The sequence below is a fragment of the Schistocerca serialis genome, chromosome 1, assembly GCF_023864345.2.
Source record: "Schistocerca serialis cubense isolate TAMUIC-IGC-003099 chromosome 1, iqSchSeri2.2, whole genome shotgun sequence".
NCBI classification, from domain to species: Eukaryota; Metazoa; Arthropoda; class Insecta; order Orthoptera; family Acrididae; genus Schistocerca; species Schistocerca serialis.
In genome coordinates, this window is record NC_064638.1 from 310,114,989 (window position 1) to 310,134,088 (window position 19,100).

The 19,100-nt window shown below is 37.0% G+C and overlaps 1 protein-coding gene across 2 annotated transcripts in view; it reads right to left on the reverse strand.

The window, feature by feature from the left end:
• LOC126469408 (lysophospholipase D GDPD1-like) overlaps positions 1–19,100 on the reverse strand; it is a 171,261-nt gene that overhangs the window by 37,188 nt on the left and 114,973 nt on the right. For both annotated transcript variants that reach the window (XM_050096632.1, XM_050096630.1), the window contains exons 5-6: positions 15,642–15,784; positions 14,860–14,974 (exon numbers count right to left, since the gene is read on the reverse strand). In XM_050096632.1, coding sequence (XP_049952589.1) covers positions 14,860–14,974; positions 15,642–15,784 — 258 coding nt within the window. The remainder of the gene's footprint in view (positions 1–14,859; positions 14,975–15,641; positions 15,785–19,100) is intronic.

Genomic DNA, 19,100 nt, shown 5'->3' on the forward strand with positions numbered 1-19,100 from the left:
TGTACTCATGGCAAAACCAGCTTTTATGAGGACGAGAAACAATTTAGAATGCAGCATACTGACATCACCAAAAGCCATATCTCGGGGGAGGGGCAAGGTTTTTGCTAGAATCTTTTTTGATTTCAAAGGAATTCTTCATCAAATTTCTTCATGAAACTTGGGCTGTGAACACTGCATACTAATGCCAACTTTTGGGTCAACAAAACATGTTTATCAGAAGAGATGTGCATTTCCAATCTGGGATGTGTCATGCATCCTCAAAGTGCTGGACCCCTCACAGCTGCCCGAACTTAACAAAAAATTAAGCAATTGTTCTGGACCACACTAGAACATCCTACCTACAGTCCACACTTACTGTGCTGTGATTGTCATTTGTTTGGCCCCCTAAAGGAAGCAGTCAAAGGACACAGATCTGGTGATGATGGCACTGTCGAAGTGTTTGTGCACAATCGGTTGCTATAACAGAAATGTTCATTTTACAGAAACCGGATGAAGAAACTGCCTGGGAAAAATGTGTTTCCTGTTCAGGAGACTACATGGAAAAATAAGCGTGCGCATGAATTTTTCTGATTTTTTTTTTTTTTTTTTTTTTTTTTTTTTTTTTTTTTTTTTAAAAAGGTCTAGTTTGTATCTGATTCATCCCTGTACCTTGTCTGAATTCCACTCCATTAATTGAGTTGGCATCACTGTTATTCGAAGTATAGCAATAAAGTTTCACAATGTCAGTGCCACTGAAATTGAGAACAGATTTTGTGCTCAGTTTGGAGAGATCTTCTTTGCCTGGGCGTTGACCAGAGGAGACAAACATTTTAGATGTGATGTGACAGCCATGTATGTCAGGCAATAAGATAACAATTTATGTCTGGTTTCAATGACCAAAGGCACTTTTGGGCTTTAGCCTCAAAACTAGTTGTGACTAAATAAATATAGAAATAAAGTGTAGCAGTGGAAAAGTTAATTCCTAAAACTCTCGAATACAAACTTTAAATTTTCACAATGAGAAATTTGTGAAGGAAGAAATATAATTCAAAATGCAAGTCACAAACACTGAACAACCTCAATGTTTGTCATATTACTGAAGGTGATTGTTGCTCAGCTCTGATAGATTGACTTTTTTTCCTTCCTCGCCAAGGGATTCGTTATGAGAACAGCAGGGGTGTTCAAGAATATGAAAACTACAGAAACACAATACATTACCAAGTCTAATATGGTGTGGAAAAATGCTGGGTTCGAAAACAGCTTCCAGGCTTCTCAGAATATATAAATGCATGTCTTGTGTAGTTTTCAAGCGAATCTTGTACCATTCTTCCCGCAAAATAGTAACAAGTGCAGATAACGATAAGAGGCCTTTGTTGAGTCAATCACAAAGGCTCATAATATGGACATCTGGTGATTGTGGTGGGCAAGGGAAATGTGCCAATTCACCCTCAGGGTCATAAAAACAGTCCTGGATGATGTGAGCAGGGTCCCAATTGTCTTGGAACATGGTATACCCATTGGGGAACAAACAGTGTACCTAGGGATGGACCAAATCAGCCAAGATGGTCATGTAATCCTTGGCAGTAATGCGACCTTGCACACTTACCATGGGGACCATGGAATACCAAATATAGCTGTCCTGATCATCATCGAACACCAGCCATATTTCACTCTTGGGATGTAAACTTGGCCAGAAGTTGGAAACAACGTGAAACAAGATTCATCGGACCAAATGATTTTGTTTCATTGCTCCATAATCTAGGCTTTATGGCTATGGCAACACATTTTCCGGTTACAGGCATTTGCATCATTTATGAGTGGTTTAAAAAATTCCAGCTCACTCTACAATTCCCTGCTTACAGAGCTTCCTTAGTGTTATTTTGGTGCTGCATTCAATTCTGTAGTGGCTTTTGAAGCTGTTGTCCTCTTATTTTTTGTCACAATCCTCTTCAATCACCATCTGTCATGATCACTCAACATGCAATTTTGTCCACATTGTGACTTAGCAGATGACTTTTTCCACTCTCCACGTATGCAATATAAATCTTCAATACTATGCCTCTTGAAACACCAAATACTTTAGCTATCTTAGTTATGGAAGTACCCATTATACAAATACTAACAATCTGCCCATGTTTGAATTCACTTAGCTCTGACATAATGCACTCACAACTACACAGAACACTCCATTAAATTTCGGGCATGCAGCTGCGCAAATAAAATTTCCTCTACTGATATTTTGGCCGCGTATCGTCCGGCCATCTTCAGAGCAAGTCACAAGACTGACTCACTCTGAAGATGGCCGGACGATACGCGGCCGAAATATCAGTAGAGGAAATTTTATTTGCGCGGCTGCATGCCCAAAATTTAATGGATTATTCATTACGCCGCGAGAAGTTGAAAATGCACATACACAGAACACTATTATGACCACAGCTGACACTTGCAATATATTGAGGACCTTTCACAGGTGCCATTCATGGTCAAACACAACAGTTCAATCTGCAGGCTTCCTAGCATTTGCATTTATGTTCAAGGATGTCTTTCTTCTGGTGTTCCCAAATTTTTGTACAGCCTTTTTATGTGACCACAACATGTCTAACTCAAAGAAGGTGGGAGGAAGGTATAACATAAAGATAAAAATCTGTCAACTTCCATGTGGAAGGAACAACTTTGAGGATTCTGAAGGTTCTCTGCTAGAAAATTTTATCCTCAGCTGCAACTGATGACACCTACTACTGCAGCCTCCGGGAGGAAGCTTTGTTGACCAATCATTCCAATACATGTGCTTTCCTCATTCAGATAAGATATTGTTGCAATGACTGAAAATAAGATTAATGTGCACTAGGTGGAAAATTCAAGGAAGAGATAAAAGGAAGAAGGAGGAATAATTGCAATTGGTGTAGACAAGGGCTCATTGGGCTTCAACTGCCAAGTTTGGGTTGGCACGACATTTTCTGTTCCTGTAAATACAAAGAAAAGCCTCATTTCAAAATGGTTCAAATGGTTCTGAGCACTATGGGACTTATCAGCTGAGGTCATCAGTCCCCTAGAAATTTGAATTACTTAAACCTAACTAGACTAAGGACATCACACACATCCATGCCCAAGGCATGATTCGAACCTGCGACTGCAGACTGAAGCATCTAGAACCGCTCAGCCACACCGGCCGGTGCCTCATTTCATTCTAAGCAATGTCTATAGTTATCAGCTGTGTAATCTGGAATTAATGCTCTAGGCGTAGTACAGAGAGACCCAAGCATTCCTTACAACACAGATAACATAGAGCATACTTTATTTCTCATCAATAGCAGATAGTGATTACCACGACAAACTACCAATGTACCATCCATAGGAGTATTTCAGGCTCTAATTTGTGAGGAAGGACTCATGTTAAATGTGTTAACCTCTAACCTCTGTGAGATGGCTGCCGAACATTTTGGTGGACATCCCCTAACCTTCTTCAGTCATTTCACCTTTTCTCTTTTTGTGTATCTCTCAGTTGGAATGTTGACTTCTTGCTGTGAAGGCGGGGTGCCAATTGCACTAACTGACCATTGGTAAGTTCACAGTAAACCAGCCCTGATGTCTCGCATATGCACAACACAAGTGCAATTATTATTCGAAGACATGTTTATCAACATTTCATGTTTATTGCGATGATTCTGGTGTAATACTGTATAGTTATTATTGACTGTGTTTCCTAATTAATTTGCACAATGTGGAGTCTCTACCAGGTCCAGCTCAACTTTCAAATGCATTTGGAAGAAATTAATGAAGTTTTTGGTGACAGTCATATTGGTCCAGATTATGAGATAGAAAGTGATGATGATAGGAGTTCAAAACATAAAGTGGATGAGGGTGATGGAAATGGATTTGTAATGGATTGTAAATGGTGAAAAACTTTGACTCAGGTGTGGTAAATTATTATAAAACTGTAGTATAAACTGCCTGAGAGAATTGGGCGTTCCGTGCTACGGATGCATCTCCCCGGAATAAGAAACCAAATATGTATATTTGAGGACTCTGTGTGAAGTGGTTACGGAGATCAGGTGTGTTTTATGTTGGAGAGATTTTGCTATTGTTGTGCGATGCTATTAAGCTCCATTGTGAATGTTTACTTAGTCGATGGCACAATAAACTAAATTGAAGAAAAGAATACGCATTCAAGGTGTGTATTTATCAATTTATAAAGATTTGACAAAAATCCTTCAGATATCACGTGACGTAGATCGATTGGAGGTGCAGTGTGGAATGATAGTGCGAACCTGCATCTTGTCACGGTCAATATTCTTCGAGAGAATATCTCAGAAGCAATAAACTTTTCATAGATAAAAAAGTTAGACACATCAATCCATACACATCATACAACATAGCACCTGGTTGTGCCGAACGATCTTCATAGCAAACTAAACATTTTAGAGATTTCAGGTGGAGCTGTTCCGACTAGGAGTATCAGCAAGATCGACGCTGTGGTATTTAAAACCAAAAGACTTATATTCTTTAGCTTTTAAAGGACTGAAGCTAAAACCTAAATAAAACCACTGAAAATCATAACTAAAAATCCCAAAAATAAAGAAGAAGCAGAGAATTTTCTTAAACAAAATGTCGTAAGTAAATAAATAAATAAAATTAAAATAAAATATAATAAAGATTGGAGGGTATATAAATTGTTGAAGATGATCTGAGTAAAACAACAGTCATATGACTATGATTTCTACTTTTATTATAGGTGAAACTCTACTTTTATGATATGTGAAACTGATTCAAATGGAGAAAAGCACAATCACCAACTAACAATCAGAACAAGTCAATGTAACACAGTGTTGCAGATTCCTGGTCTGCACCTTTGGGCTAATGCCATGGATAATAGAAATCGAACTGCTGAAGAACTATGGGGTCTACATTTTGCTCATAACATTTTAGATGAGATTCTGCAGTGATAAAAGAATAAGCAGTCAAATAAAAGTTCTCTCAAAAGAATATATCATTTCTACAAGATATTGATGCTCTTGAACTGAAAGCTTTTATAGGCTTATTTGTATTCACAGCAATCTCCAAATCTGGTAACAAATCCATATATAAGCTTTTCTCAGTATGTGGAACAGAATGTACTATTTTTCATAGAACTGTAACAAAAAGTTTTTGTTCATATTGGTAGCTCTTCTATTTGCAGTTGCATATAAGGAGTCTACAATACATGCATTAAGAATGTGTATTAGGAGGAGGAGGAGGAGGAGGAGGAGGAGGAGGAGGAGGAGGAGATTAGTATTTAACGTCCCGTCAACAACGATGTCATTAGAGATGGAGCACAAGCTTGGAGTTGGGAAGGATGGCGAAGGAAATTGGCCATGCCCTTTCAACGGAACCATCCCAGCATTTGCTGGAAACGATATAGGGAAATCACAGAAAATCTAAATCAGGATGACCAGAGATAGGTTTGAATCGTCATCCCCCGAATGCGAGTCCAGTGTGCTAACCACTGCACCACCTCGCTCGGTTTCTATTTGCAAGCTCAGATGGTAGGGCTGAAAGGAAAAAGGGTAATGTGAATGCCACAGTGCCAAACATTTGTAACAGATTTGTTGTTAACTACGAGTAGTGTTGTTCCCCAGGCTGTACTATGTGCATTGACAAAATACTTGTGCCTTCCCCCATTTGATGTAGATTTCAGGTTTAACAGCTAAAAAAAAAAAATCAGTGAAATATGTGTTCAAGATTGTGTGTATGTCAGACAGCAGGACCCAGCCTGCACTGTGGCCTGAAAGTTAACATCAAAATGTGAATTTATACTTGAAATTTTCAATACTTTATATCTGTTTCTGATTCTTGGTCATTCAAGAAAGACTGGCATAGCATCAGATTAACAACTAAAAGTTTTATTTCTATATTTTCAAGAAACTTAGGGCAGTCCACTTTTTTGGAACATTGTTTGCATATTTTCTTTGTTTTCTTCTTGCTTATGAACCCTTTCACTGCGCATTTACTCTCAGCGGCTCCCGCCCTGTGCGCGTTATTTTCACCCGGTGCATATATATACGACTGTAGCAGTCTACTGTTATTATTGAGATAAAAATGAGATGCAAAATCGAGTATTGTCGGTGTGAATCGTTTCCTTTTTTTAAAATCTTTGTTCAGAAAGTCTTATTTTGTTCAAAAAAGGTACTTTATTAGGTGAAAAAATAGAAAACATATTACATTAGTAATACTTCAAAGTGTGATATCTCTTGAAACAAAAATTCAAACATAAAGGCACATTACATTTTACACAAATGTATCTTGTGTCACTTCGTTTGCACATACAATACACCTTCTCTGGGTGGCCTTCTTCTTTGAAGTTCCTGGGATTAGCGAGATAAAGTGGCGCTCGGTTAGGAGTAAGGGGATTGTCACCATCAGCCGATCTCCTGCCACGACATCCCTCTGTTTGCTTTTGGTGGTGAATCTCCTTGATAAGTTTCTGTTGAAAATCAGATAGTGAAAATTCGACTCGTTCCACATCATTACGAAATATCGTATTCATGATCCATGGAACTAGTATTAATCTAATCTAATCTAATCTAAAATATTTTGTCCTGTTTGAGTTTTATATAATGCATGTGCATTGAGCAGAGACAGATCCACCAAATGAAAAAATACTTTTTTATACCATTTTACAGTTTTTCGTACACATTCTACTGAACTTAGCATCATGTCACTCCTGTCGACAGCCCCCATATTTTCAGTGGTTTTGTTTTTGGTTAATTCGTGGTTCTGTCAATTTTGTCAGTCGCTGTAATTTCGCTTTTATGAAAAGTTGAAAGCATCCTCACCTCCCGCTTGTCCTGCCACTTCAGAGCAAGAAGTTTATGTGTTGACATAAACTCAATCTCGCCTTTTCTAAGTTTTTTTGATAAAGCAGGCATGCCTTTGTGGTTTGTTCTCACAGTTCCACAGGCATTAGTCACTCTGTCAAGCAAATAAGAAAATAACGTTGGGCTAGTGTACCAATTGTCAACGTATAATGTGTGACCTTTACCAAGGTAACGTTCAATTAAAGTGAGAACAATGCTTCCAGGTATTCCAACATTTACACTAAAGTCAGTTTCTTTTTTTACGTCTGCTGCTGCACTCGCATAAATAATAAAGTCAAGAATATAACCAGTTTCACATTCACATAACACAAAAAATTTTACACCAAATCTGTGGCTTTTGGAAGGAATGTACTGCTTGAAGAAGACACGACCTTTGAAGAGAACTAAACTTACGTCAATGCACAAATTTTTAAAAGGATAGAAAGCACCTGGAAATACTTTTCTTAAGTGATCCACAATTCGACGTAATTTCCAGATTTTTTCATCTGCAGGGTCCTTACTGTTATCAGCATAATGTAACATTCTAAGTAACAGAAGATATCTATCTCTCGGCATGATTTGTGCAAACATTGGAGTAGACAGTAACTGATCATTGGTCCAATAACTGTTTATTTCATTTTTTCTCACTTGAGCCATCAGAAAATTTACAGCAAGGAAACAGTAAACTTCGTGACTGTTTGTGTTTTTCCAACGTCGCAGTCTTGATTTTTCAATGGCATCATTGCAAAGGTGTTCATAATATAAAGTACACTGCTCAGCTACGTAGCTCACAATTTCTTGGCTAAAAAAAAACTTTGAAGCAGTCGTATACAGTACATAAATCATCTAAATTGACGATTTTGCAACCAGAACCACTGTTATCGAAATTATACACTTTAGGGTCCAAATCAGAGCCTTTCCATCTAAAATCAACTGTTTTGTGTCTCTTAGGAGATTTTTCAGTCATACGCTCAGGCTCTTCTTCAGAATCGGAGAAAGAATTGACGATAACATCAAAATCTGGATCTGCATTTACTGGTTCAACGTTTGTTGGTTCACAAATACTTTTTATATTTGAGGTGACAGACTTATCTGCCAGCTCGTCGTCGTCATTATCTGTCCACCCATAATCAGCTGGATTGGGCATGATGATGATGTCCTCGTCGTCACTTTGGTTTAGAATACTCAGCAGCTCATCGTCTGCAAACAGACGGTAACATCGTGTCATTTTATTCGGTAACGCGGAAACGGCCACACGCAAACTAGGTAATATAGTGATACGAATGAACTCAGCAGAAAGAGAATTCAGCATTCAATAGTCGTTCAGGTATTTCCTAGTATTCCAATGATTAAACTGCATACTTGCGCAACAATTACCTCCGACTCACTGGCCCGATTGTCGACGTTATAAGTAACTATACAACTGTAGCAGGGAACCGATGTAAGTATTTTTTATAGCACATAGTATATATCCGTCTGGAGCACTGAAACGATTAGCGTATATTTACGTCTGGAGCAGTGAAAGGGTTAATATTCTTTGAGATATTTCACTTTCATATGTTTGAAAATACATGATATGACTAGCTGAGGTCAATAAACAATTAATAAGTTAAGACAATGTATATAAACTGACAATAAATTTCTGAAGTCTGACAGACAATGTGATACCAATTACGTTACAAAATCGTATGATATGCGTAACGAGTTAAGCAGGGTTATGGTGTGGCTAAAGTGACATTGATGAACTGCACACTAATTCAGTGAAAGTTAGGAGCAGTTAATGATAAATTAGTCCAAGAAAGAATGAAAAAACTGTAGATTACAGCAAACACATTTATAAAGGTTCACTGAATGACCAGATACAATGTAAAAATAATAATCTGTTAACACATAGCCTAAGAAGGAAGGAATGTTAGATTAAACATCCTGTTGACACTGAGGTAATTAGAGACTGAACACATGGTACAAATGAACAAGGATGGAGAAGGAAATAAAGTGTGTACTTTCCAAAGGGACTATTCTGGCATCCACCTTAATGTAGGAAGCCCATGATTCAGGTCATATTCCTATACTTTTGGTGTCTCATGGAGTCCATTTTTGCAAATTAGGTTGTGTAGATTATATTAAATATATTTATTTATTTATCACAATATTTCAGTTACTATCATCATCAGATCGAAACTTAGAACTTGTAAAATAGCAATAAGGATGAGTCAGGCAACAGTGAGTTGTTGTACAATGAGCAAGGTAGAAGGATTTTTGCCAAACACAGATACATCAGTAATATTTACAAGGTGGTATCCAAAATGGAATTATTTTTTTAAAAGCTATATATTTTCAAATTGTTTACAAAACAATCTTATCCCATTCAAAATATTCTCCATTTTAACTAATACATTTGCCCTATCAGTGCTTCAATTGTCCAAAACATTTTTTGTAGTCATCTTTAAAAATGGATGACAGCTCCTGCCTCATTTTTTTTCCCCTTGACTTCTTCAATATTGTCAAATTGGTGTCCTTTCATGCCCCTTTTCATGCATGGAAATAAGAAAAAGTTGCATGGAGCCAAGTCTGGCGAGTAAGGAGTGTGGGGCATGCCATTTTTAGTCAAAAACTGTCCGAAACTGTCCGACAGCGATGGCAGTGTATGCAGTTGCACTGTCATGGTGGAAGAACCAGTCTTCTGTATGCCACAAATAGGGTATTTTTTGACTAACACTGTTGCGCAATCTACTTGAAACTTCCAAATAAAAGGTCTGGTTGATGATCTGGCCTAGGGGAACAAAATCTGAATATTTCCACTGATTTTGGCAGTTGATGGGTGTCCAGAATGAGGTTTGGCATCAATCATCATGTTGCCATGTTTCAATCATGCAAACCACTCGTACATTTGAGTTTTTCCCATAGCGTCATCTTGATAAGCTGTTTCCAACATTAAAACAATTTCAGCAGCATTTTTACTGAGCAGAGAACAAAATTACACAGCTGCATGTTGCTCACTTAAACATGCCACCACAAAAAACGAAACAAGAACAAAACAGCACTAGCAAAGACAATCACAGTAGATGAACAGAAAAAATGGCACTGAACTGGCAGTGAGTTGCACTATGCATGCCCATCTGCAGAAGGGTGTACTATGCAAGCTCCACCCACAGCAATGTTATTCAGGTTTTTTTTTTTTTTGTGTACCACCTTGTATGGACATTTCTTTCTGTTATTTTGGTACATGTCACACACTAAAATTATGAACTAACTATGAAACAGTTACATGCAAAATGGTAATCATGCATTGACCATAAACAAAAACGTAAACAAATTTCTGGAGTACTTTAAAGAGAATTTATTTTGTGGGCAGTGGAAGTGTTTGAGAAAGAAGTGGAGGTGCAGTAAGAGATGGACGTGCAGTAAGAGATGGAGGTCCACTGAGAGGTGGAAGTGCACAGAGAGATAGAAAGTGGAAGTAGAGGTAAAGGTACAGGTAGAGGTGAAGACAGATGCAGAAGTAGTGTGATGGAGATCAAATCAAGAGGATCCACTAAGTTTTGTATTTGTCACTGCACACACATGGGTTCGAACCCAGCCACTGCTTGAATTTTGAATACATATCATCAGCAATGGCAGCCAAAGTCTTCTGGCATAAGAAGACACTCTCATTGTGCCAATGCTCTTGTCAAAAAGGGTAGAGAATCAGACAGAGGTTTAGGGTACTCTCTTGTCTCTGGGGTGGGAAAGTGCCCCTTCAAGGTGGAAGAATCTGCAGTGATCATTGACATGAGGATGCAGAACACAATGGAAACTACTACATTAAGAACACCTAATGTGTATCCAAAGGAAATGTGGCCTGTGAGTGAACAAATGTCATGAGGATCTCTCCAATCACAAAAGATCCTGCACCACTCCTCCATTCAGATCTCTGGGAGGGGTTGGGACTGCCAAGGGTGAGGTGACCATGAGAAAAAGATGGAATAGTAAATGATGGGATAACATTCTACGAGTTGGAGCTTGGAATATAATAGCGAAGCTAGAAAATCTGAAAAGAGAAATGCAAAGTCTCTATCTAGATATAGTGGGGGTCACTGAAGTGAAATGGAAAGAAGATAAGGATTTCTGGTCAGGTGAATATAGGGTAATCTCAACAGCTGCAGAAAATGGTAAAATAGGAGTAAGATGCATTATGAATAGGAAAGTATGGCAGAGAGTGAGCTACTGTGAACAATTCAATGACAGAATTATCAGATTTTACAACAAACCAATGCTGACAAAAATAGTTCATGTAGACACATCAACGTTGCAAGCAGAAGATGTAGAGAGAAAGTGTACAAGGGTATTGAACAGGTAATTTGGAATGTAAAAGGAGATTAAATCTAATAATCATGGGGGACTGGAATGCGGTTGTATGGGAAGGAATAGGAGAAAGTGTTACAGGAGAATATGGGCTTGGTATTAGGAGAAAGCCTAATTGACTTCTGCAATAAATGACAGATAGTAACAGTGAATATTCTGTTCACAAATCAATAGAGGAGGAGGTACACTTGGAAAAGACTAGAAAGCATGGGATCATTCCAGCAGGATTACATGATCAGACAGAGATTCCAAAACTGGATATCAGATTGTAAAGAATATATAAGAGCAGACACACTCAGATAACAATTTAGTAATGATGAGATGTGTTTCACTAATGTTGAGGATACAGCAACAAGGTATCCCACGATACCCATTTCAATTGAGGAGGAGTGTACACTTCTAAAAAGGGCAATCACAGATGTTGGACAGATAAATGTAGGTATAAGGAAGTTAACTGAAAAGAAACCTTCACTCACAGAAGAAATATTTCAAATGGTTGACAAAAGAAGGAAGTACAAAAATGTTCAGGGAAAGACAGGAAAACAGCAATATAAATCCCTTAGGAGTGAATTTCAGATATCACAGGGGAAAATGGCAACCAAACAGCTATTCAGGTTGGTGTGTAAAATCTAAGAGACAGGACATGTTCCATCAGACTTTCGTAAAAATATCATCCACACAGTTCCAAAGATAGGATGAGCAGGTGTAAGGACTATCGCACAATCGGCTTAACTGCTCATGCATCCAGGCTGCTGACAAGAATAATATACAGAAGAATACAAAAGAAAATTGAGGATATGTTAGATGCTGATCATTTTAGCATTAGGAAAGATAATGGCACCAGAGAGGCAGTTCTGGCATTGTGCTTGATAATGGAAGTAAGACTGAAGAAAAATCAAGGCACATTCATAGAATATGTCAACCTAGAAAAAGCATTTGACAGTGTAAAATGGAGCAAGATGTTAAAATTTCTGAGGAAAATAGGAGTAAGCTATAGGAAAAGATGTGTAATATACAATATGACCAAGAACCAAGAGGGTACAATATGACTGGAAGACCAAGAACAAAGTGCTCAAATTAAAAAAGGGGTAAGACAGGTACGCAGATTTTGCCCCTACTGTTCAATCTATACAATAATGAAGCAATGATGGAAACAAAAGAAAGGTTGAAAAGTGGGATTAAAATCCAGGGTAAAAGTATAAGACTCTCGGATGACATTATGATCCTCAGTGAAAGTGAAGATGAATTACAGGATTTGTTGAATGGAATGAACAGTAAATGAGTACAGAATATGGATTGAGAGTAAATCAAAGGAAGATTAAAGTAATGAGAAGGAGTATAAATGAGAATAGCAAGAAACTTTACATCAAAGTTGGTAAGCATGAAATAGACAACGTTAAGAGATTCTGATATCCTTTGTAGTGCATCATATTACTTTAATGAAGTGACATGTTGCACAAGCATTTTTCAAACCAAAGAATGATGATCACCTCTATAAAAAGTTTATTTTCATGATGAATTAGATAACTTGCTGTTTGGATGTAACTTTTATTTATGTACATGTATTACAAGATGGGTGGATGCAATGTATATGTAAGCTGGGACAACAATAAATATTGCACCACATTTGTGGTACCAACTCTCTGCAAACTCAGTGAAGAAAGGAACTTATGGAAAACAATGACAAGAAGAAGGGACACGATGATACAAAATATGTTATGACATCAGGGAATAACCTCCATGGTGCTAGAGGGAGTTACAAAAGTAAAAAACTGTAGGGGAAGACAGAGTTGGGAATACATCCAACAAATAACTGAGGACATAGGGTACAAGTGCTACTCTGAAATGAAGAGGTTAGTGCAGCAGAGGAATTCAAGGTGATCTGCATCGAACCAGACCTAAAAAAGAGGACAGCTGTTGACAATGAGCCAGTTTTGAAACATTCCAGTAGTTATGAAGGAAGATAGCAACTCGAAGAAGGAATGAAAAACCGTATAAATTCAAATGGTCATAATACTGGAAGCTGTTCAAGTGTGACAAGATGGGGGAATACCTGCAAAGCTAATATGTGAAACCCACAATATGGTTATATTAAAAAAAATAAAACTGCACAAGGTTTCTGAGAATTGCTGCTAGAAGTATAAAATTGAAAAATATTATGTGCTTTGTAGGAAGCTTATGGTGAGGTTATTGTTGTTGGGAGTAAGAGAAATAAGATGGTATGGACACAACAAAAGCAGAGGCAAAAATTAATCAGGAAGAAGAGCTTTAAAGTGATACAATCATGAGGCAGATGATTGACCAGAATGGGACTGAACAGCATACAAGAAAATTACGTAAGTGGGACTAATAAAGATGAAATATAAACACCTACGTGAGACTGATAAAGATGAAGTAGAAAAGCAAAAAGAATGCTGCTGTCTTTTTTCTACTGTGAAAATTCATGGTTATTTCCACTACACCTTTTGCAAGTACTGTATTCTATTTAATGTACTTCATATTTTAAACTATTGAAACAAATATTTATTGTCTTTAATGATTTCTTCTATCAGATTCCATAAATGTTTCCAATTTTTCAGTGAAACTTAATCCAAAAATTTAAGTCTTAGTAGTGGATGTCACTATTCATAAAAAGTATCATATTCATATTTTCAAGTTCATGACCCTTCTTAAATGTAAATATGTTTTTAGAAGTATGTTGTGAATAAAAGTTCAAAAATGGTTCAAATGGCTCTGAGCACTATGGGACTTAACTGCTGAGGTCATCAGTCCCCTAGAACATAGAACTACTTAAACCTAACTAACCTAAGGACATCACACACATCCATGCCTGAGGCAGGATTCGAACCTGCGACCGTAGCGGTCACGCGGTTCCAGTCTGTAGCGCCTAGAACCGCTTGGCCACAATGGCCAGCTGAATAAAAGTCACTGACAATTTATGGAATTGCATCTTTTCAAAGTTTTTGTGATGATCATAGAGAACACCCCCGCCCCCTCCTCCGCAGAGCACATTATAGAAAATGTGTTTGTAATGCTAAGATAGTGCTAAAAGATATTTTCAGGTTCTGGGCTCCACTTACACACCTGTATCAATTTAAAAAGTATGTTGTTAATGAAAGTTCAGATCCATATTCTGGAATAACATTTTTAAATTACACTGGTCTGGAAGAAAAATTGTTAAGAATATAAACAGACACAGGACCAAATCTGGGTGTCCCCCCCCCCCCCCCCCTTCCATCAAATTTACGTAGTACAGTTGCCTCTATAATCGACTATTACACTCTTATTTTAAAAGTCTCTCTCATCATTACATTTTACATTCATGTAATTATATGTCCACCATTTCACTTTAATGACATGCATTCTCAGTTACAAAATTACAACATAAGAAAAGTACCTTCAGCATTGAAAGAACTGCTAAGTCATGAAATTCAACCCAAATCTCAATTCCAAATTCATCTCAGTACTGTGTTTGTATTAGACAGATGCTCAGCTGTTCGATATTACTCATAAAAAGAATCTAACATTGCTTCTATTGATTCTGGAGTATCAATGAATTCACTTAACAACAATAAATGAAAATGCTTAAATAATCAACAAGACATTACTTGGATGGATCATGTACAGAGTAAGTACTATTTATTTACTATTCAATCAATTACACAACTATAGTTATTAGGAATAACAAGAAAAAATAACTTACCTGGATTCCACGCTTTTCTAAGTGGTTAAAAAGAATGCGTCTCATGAGAAGCAAGTCCATACTTCGCACAAAGAAAGTGTGGAGAGGTAAATATGAGGTATTATTGATTCTTTTCCTGAAATGCAACCAACATTATTAGGTGTTCTAACATAGTATGGATAAATAACTTACATTACACATGTTGCATACACATTTTTGGACTGTCATTATTTATATTTTCTGCATGAGATAAAATGTAAGTAAACATGTAACTCAGGTATGGTTCTTATGTTCACCCATGTACTTGAATCACATCATCTGTGTTTTGCATTTGTAGTAATCACATAACTTGTGCGGGAAGCTACTGAGACATTCATAATGTATACAACACTCAAAAAAGTTAATACCATTTATAGAAAATGCTGCTATACTATGGAGCAGTGGTGTGGTTGTATGTTGAAGAACATTCAGATCATGCCAAACAATCACAATCTATCTTTGGAAACATTGTTAAAAAAAGTTCTGGAAACTGGAGGTGTGGAGAATAAAATATGCCAAGGAAAAAGAGGAGCAACTGATGAAAGAAATGGAATTAACATTTTAGCATAAGCAACACATAATGCAAATGTCACTAAGAGCCATCTCTGAAGGTGAGAAGGATCAACTAAATGAGTGTTCTGTGAACACTACATTCCATCACATTTCATGCTCTTCATTTTAAAAGCACAAAGTCAGATACATTTACTTAACATGTAATAACTAATTTTAGATAATGGCAAGAAATTGGTTATAAAATACATTACCTGATCAACCTTAAATAAATAGCAGGTAGAAAAATTTCAAGATGTGTCTCTTTAATGGGCACAAATGGCAAGAGTCCAGTGTACAGCAGCAATACTAGCAGCAAAACCTGTTTCATTGAGAATAGGAGATTGACTCGTGGATTCTGTTGAAATTTAAAACACTGTTACTGACAAATAAAGTATATTACAGCAAATACAACAGGGAAGTTACTGTCAATATCAACATATTACTTCCAAAAAATGTCCATAAGTAAATATTAGCAACTTCTAACCTTGGAAAACATATAGTTGTGAACATTACAAGTTATGTATAGTTACAAGATGCTTCTTAACAGTTGACACTGGCTAGAAACAGAAATGAGTGTTACAGCTGGATAACAAGTGCAAACAAAGAAAACCAACCTGTGTAGCACAGAATAGTTATAGCACTGAATATATTGTAAATAACATGAAGCAGAATGAGCTGTAATAATGAATAGATAACACACACACACACACACACACACACACACACACACACACACACACACACACACAGCTGTTACCACAATCACTATTAACAATCATTAAAGTAATCACTGAAACATCACTAATCCTATGTTTTTACAAAATTGAAAAAAATATACTGAAAATAATAGGGCAGTTCTAAATCCCACAAAAAGAAAGCGGAACATGAATGTCCTGCTATTTTAGAATAAAATGTTTCTTGATTTTTCAGCCATAAGTGTCTAAGCTCAAAAACTTTTGAAGCAAACACATTATGTCTCAGGTAATTACTTTTATCTTTAGAGGACTTTCACAGCACTCCTAAGCAAAGTACATTATTTATTGAAAACTAAATGGATCTGACCAATGTTAGGCAACATTTGCGCAATATATCACATTGAACAAAACCAAGAAATGAATAGGCTGAAACAACAGACAAACAAATGAAAGAAAAGATCTGCTAAGGTTATATAAAAAGATACAGCACAGAAATGTCCACAGGCGTGTGATCACTTCAAGAACAACAATTGCCACAGAATAGACAAAAAATATCAGTATAATATTATGGTGTGGCAACAAAATAAATTAAACTGAAAGACAAACCTATAAACAACTTAGGAAAAGATAAATTGCTACCTACTGTAAAGATGCCATGTTAATTTGCAGACAGACACAATTAAAAATACACTTTCACAAAGCTTTTGGCCACAGCATTTATCAGCAAAACAGAAACACACACCATTCATATACACAAGTAAGCACACTTCATGCACACATGACTGCCAACACCAGCAGCTCAGGCCAGAAAGGCATTTGGTCTGAGCTGCCAATGTTGGCAGTCATGTGCATGAGGTGTGCTAGTGTCCATAGTTAGACAAATCTATAAATCTGTCAATACAAACCTGATACTGATGGGTGATACATGTTCTTGTTTTGAATATTGCTGATGGTCAAAAACACTTCAATAAATCATTTCTGAACAGCAAAGTGAATAGTTATTTTAGTGACCCACTCAACAGTGGATAAAGATTCGACTTAACACAATGGTCGTATGCCTCCTATGTGACTTCATGTAGCACCTTAAGTTACTTTAGAAAGTGTGTAGTACAAGATATTTATTGATCTGGAGAATATTATGCGATTTAGAGAAAAAAAGTTACCCTTTGAAAAAGCAATTTACTCTTTGACTTTTGAACTTAATCACATTTGTGAAAATACATTTTGTGGTTGATATGTTCTACGTACAGAAACCAGATGGCAGTTATAAGAGTTGAGGGGCATGAATGGGAAGCAGTGGTTGGGAATGGAGTGAGAGAGGGTTGTAGCCTATCCCCAATGTTATTCAATCTGTATACTGAGCAAGCAGTAAAGGAAACAAAAGAAAAATTTGGAATAGGTATTAAAATCCATGGAGAAGAAATAAAAACTCTGAGGTTCGCCAATGACATTGTAATTCTGTCAGAGACAGCAAAACACTTGGAAGAACAGTTGAATGGGCTGGACATTGTCTTGAAAGGAGGAGATAAGATGAACATCAATCAAAGCAAAACGAGGATAATGGAATGTAGTTGAATTAAGTCGGGTGATGTTGAGGGAATTAGATTAGGAAATGATATACTTAAAGTAGTAAAGGAGTTTTGCTATTTGGGGAGCAAAAGGACTGATGATGGTCGAAGTAGAGGAGATATAAAATGTAGACTGGTAATGACAAGGAAAGCGTTTCTGAAGAAGAGAAATTTATTAACATCGAGTATAGATTTAAGTGTCAGGAAGTCGTTATTCTTATTTCATTGGACAGGTTAATTGAATTCATACTAGGCTGTTGTCCAAGGGCTACAATTTTATCTTTAATGTCCAGTAGATCTTGGCTTGTTAAAGTGCCAAATACAGTATGAAGGACACTTCCTCAAAAATCAAACCAGGCACATTTGCACCTAATCAAGATATTGTGTGGTAAAAGGTTTAAGAAACAGTTAATCTCTTTTTCATAATTAGCAAATGTAGACTCTACCTGCATTCTGCCAGTTTTCCAACTGTTACACCAAGACATTCCCATTTCTAAAACAGTGTCATTATCTTTGATTGAACGAATCAAATTAATTTGCTTCTTAACAGAACTGAATTGTTGTTGAATCTCACTCAAGTTGTACTCAAGTACAATCTTAGCATTATTTGTTGGAACTACCATGTCTGATCGTGATTCAAACAAAACACCTGTTGTCTGTGGTACTATTTCTATAGCATTAACGGAACACATTGTCATAGTAAAAATTAGAATTGTGGTAAACATGGTTAATTATTTCTAAACACTAGGGTTACACAATGAATAGAATACAAATGTGTCTTGTGTGGTAACCTGTGGAAGAAGATTTTGTTAAACTTGCGCATTTTATGTAATAGCTGCACTCTGTATTTGTACAACACATTTGTATATGTACATGGTTGAGAAATAAAACACAAGTTTTACACTCATTCACACTACACATCTCTACAAAGATTGCAGGGATGTCTGGGATTGGATCACTCAGTGTATAGCGACGGCTTGTCCTCAAAGTCTCGACTGCAACCTTGCACTGCTCATGTCCTGCATTTAGGAACATCTTGTTGGCCCCTAGGTCGGTCCTCACCGTCCTCTCACAATGTTACAGGAAGTCTACCTAGAAATGGTTTTACATAATTGATACGAACGACTATTGAATGAAAAGGCAGTTGGAGCTTAAGAGTGACTGGCAACAGCACCTCGAAGATCAGTTCTCCTTTCCAAAACTTATTAAACTTTTTAACCTGACTCTTCTTTAACACCACATTGCTCAGATAGATAAGATCTCCGACTCTGTACTGTTGTGCAACTGCTTCGTGATAGTGTTGTTTTACTTGCTGCAGAAAAGATTGATGATTCTGCCATTTACTGCCTTCCATGCCTCCTTTAGCTTGCATGCTAATTCCTTTACGTGCACATTGCTGATTCCAGCA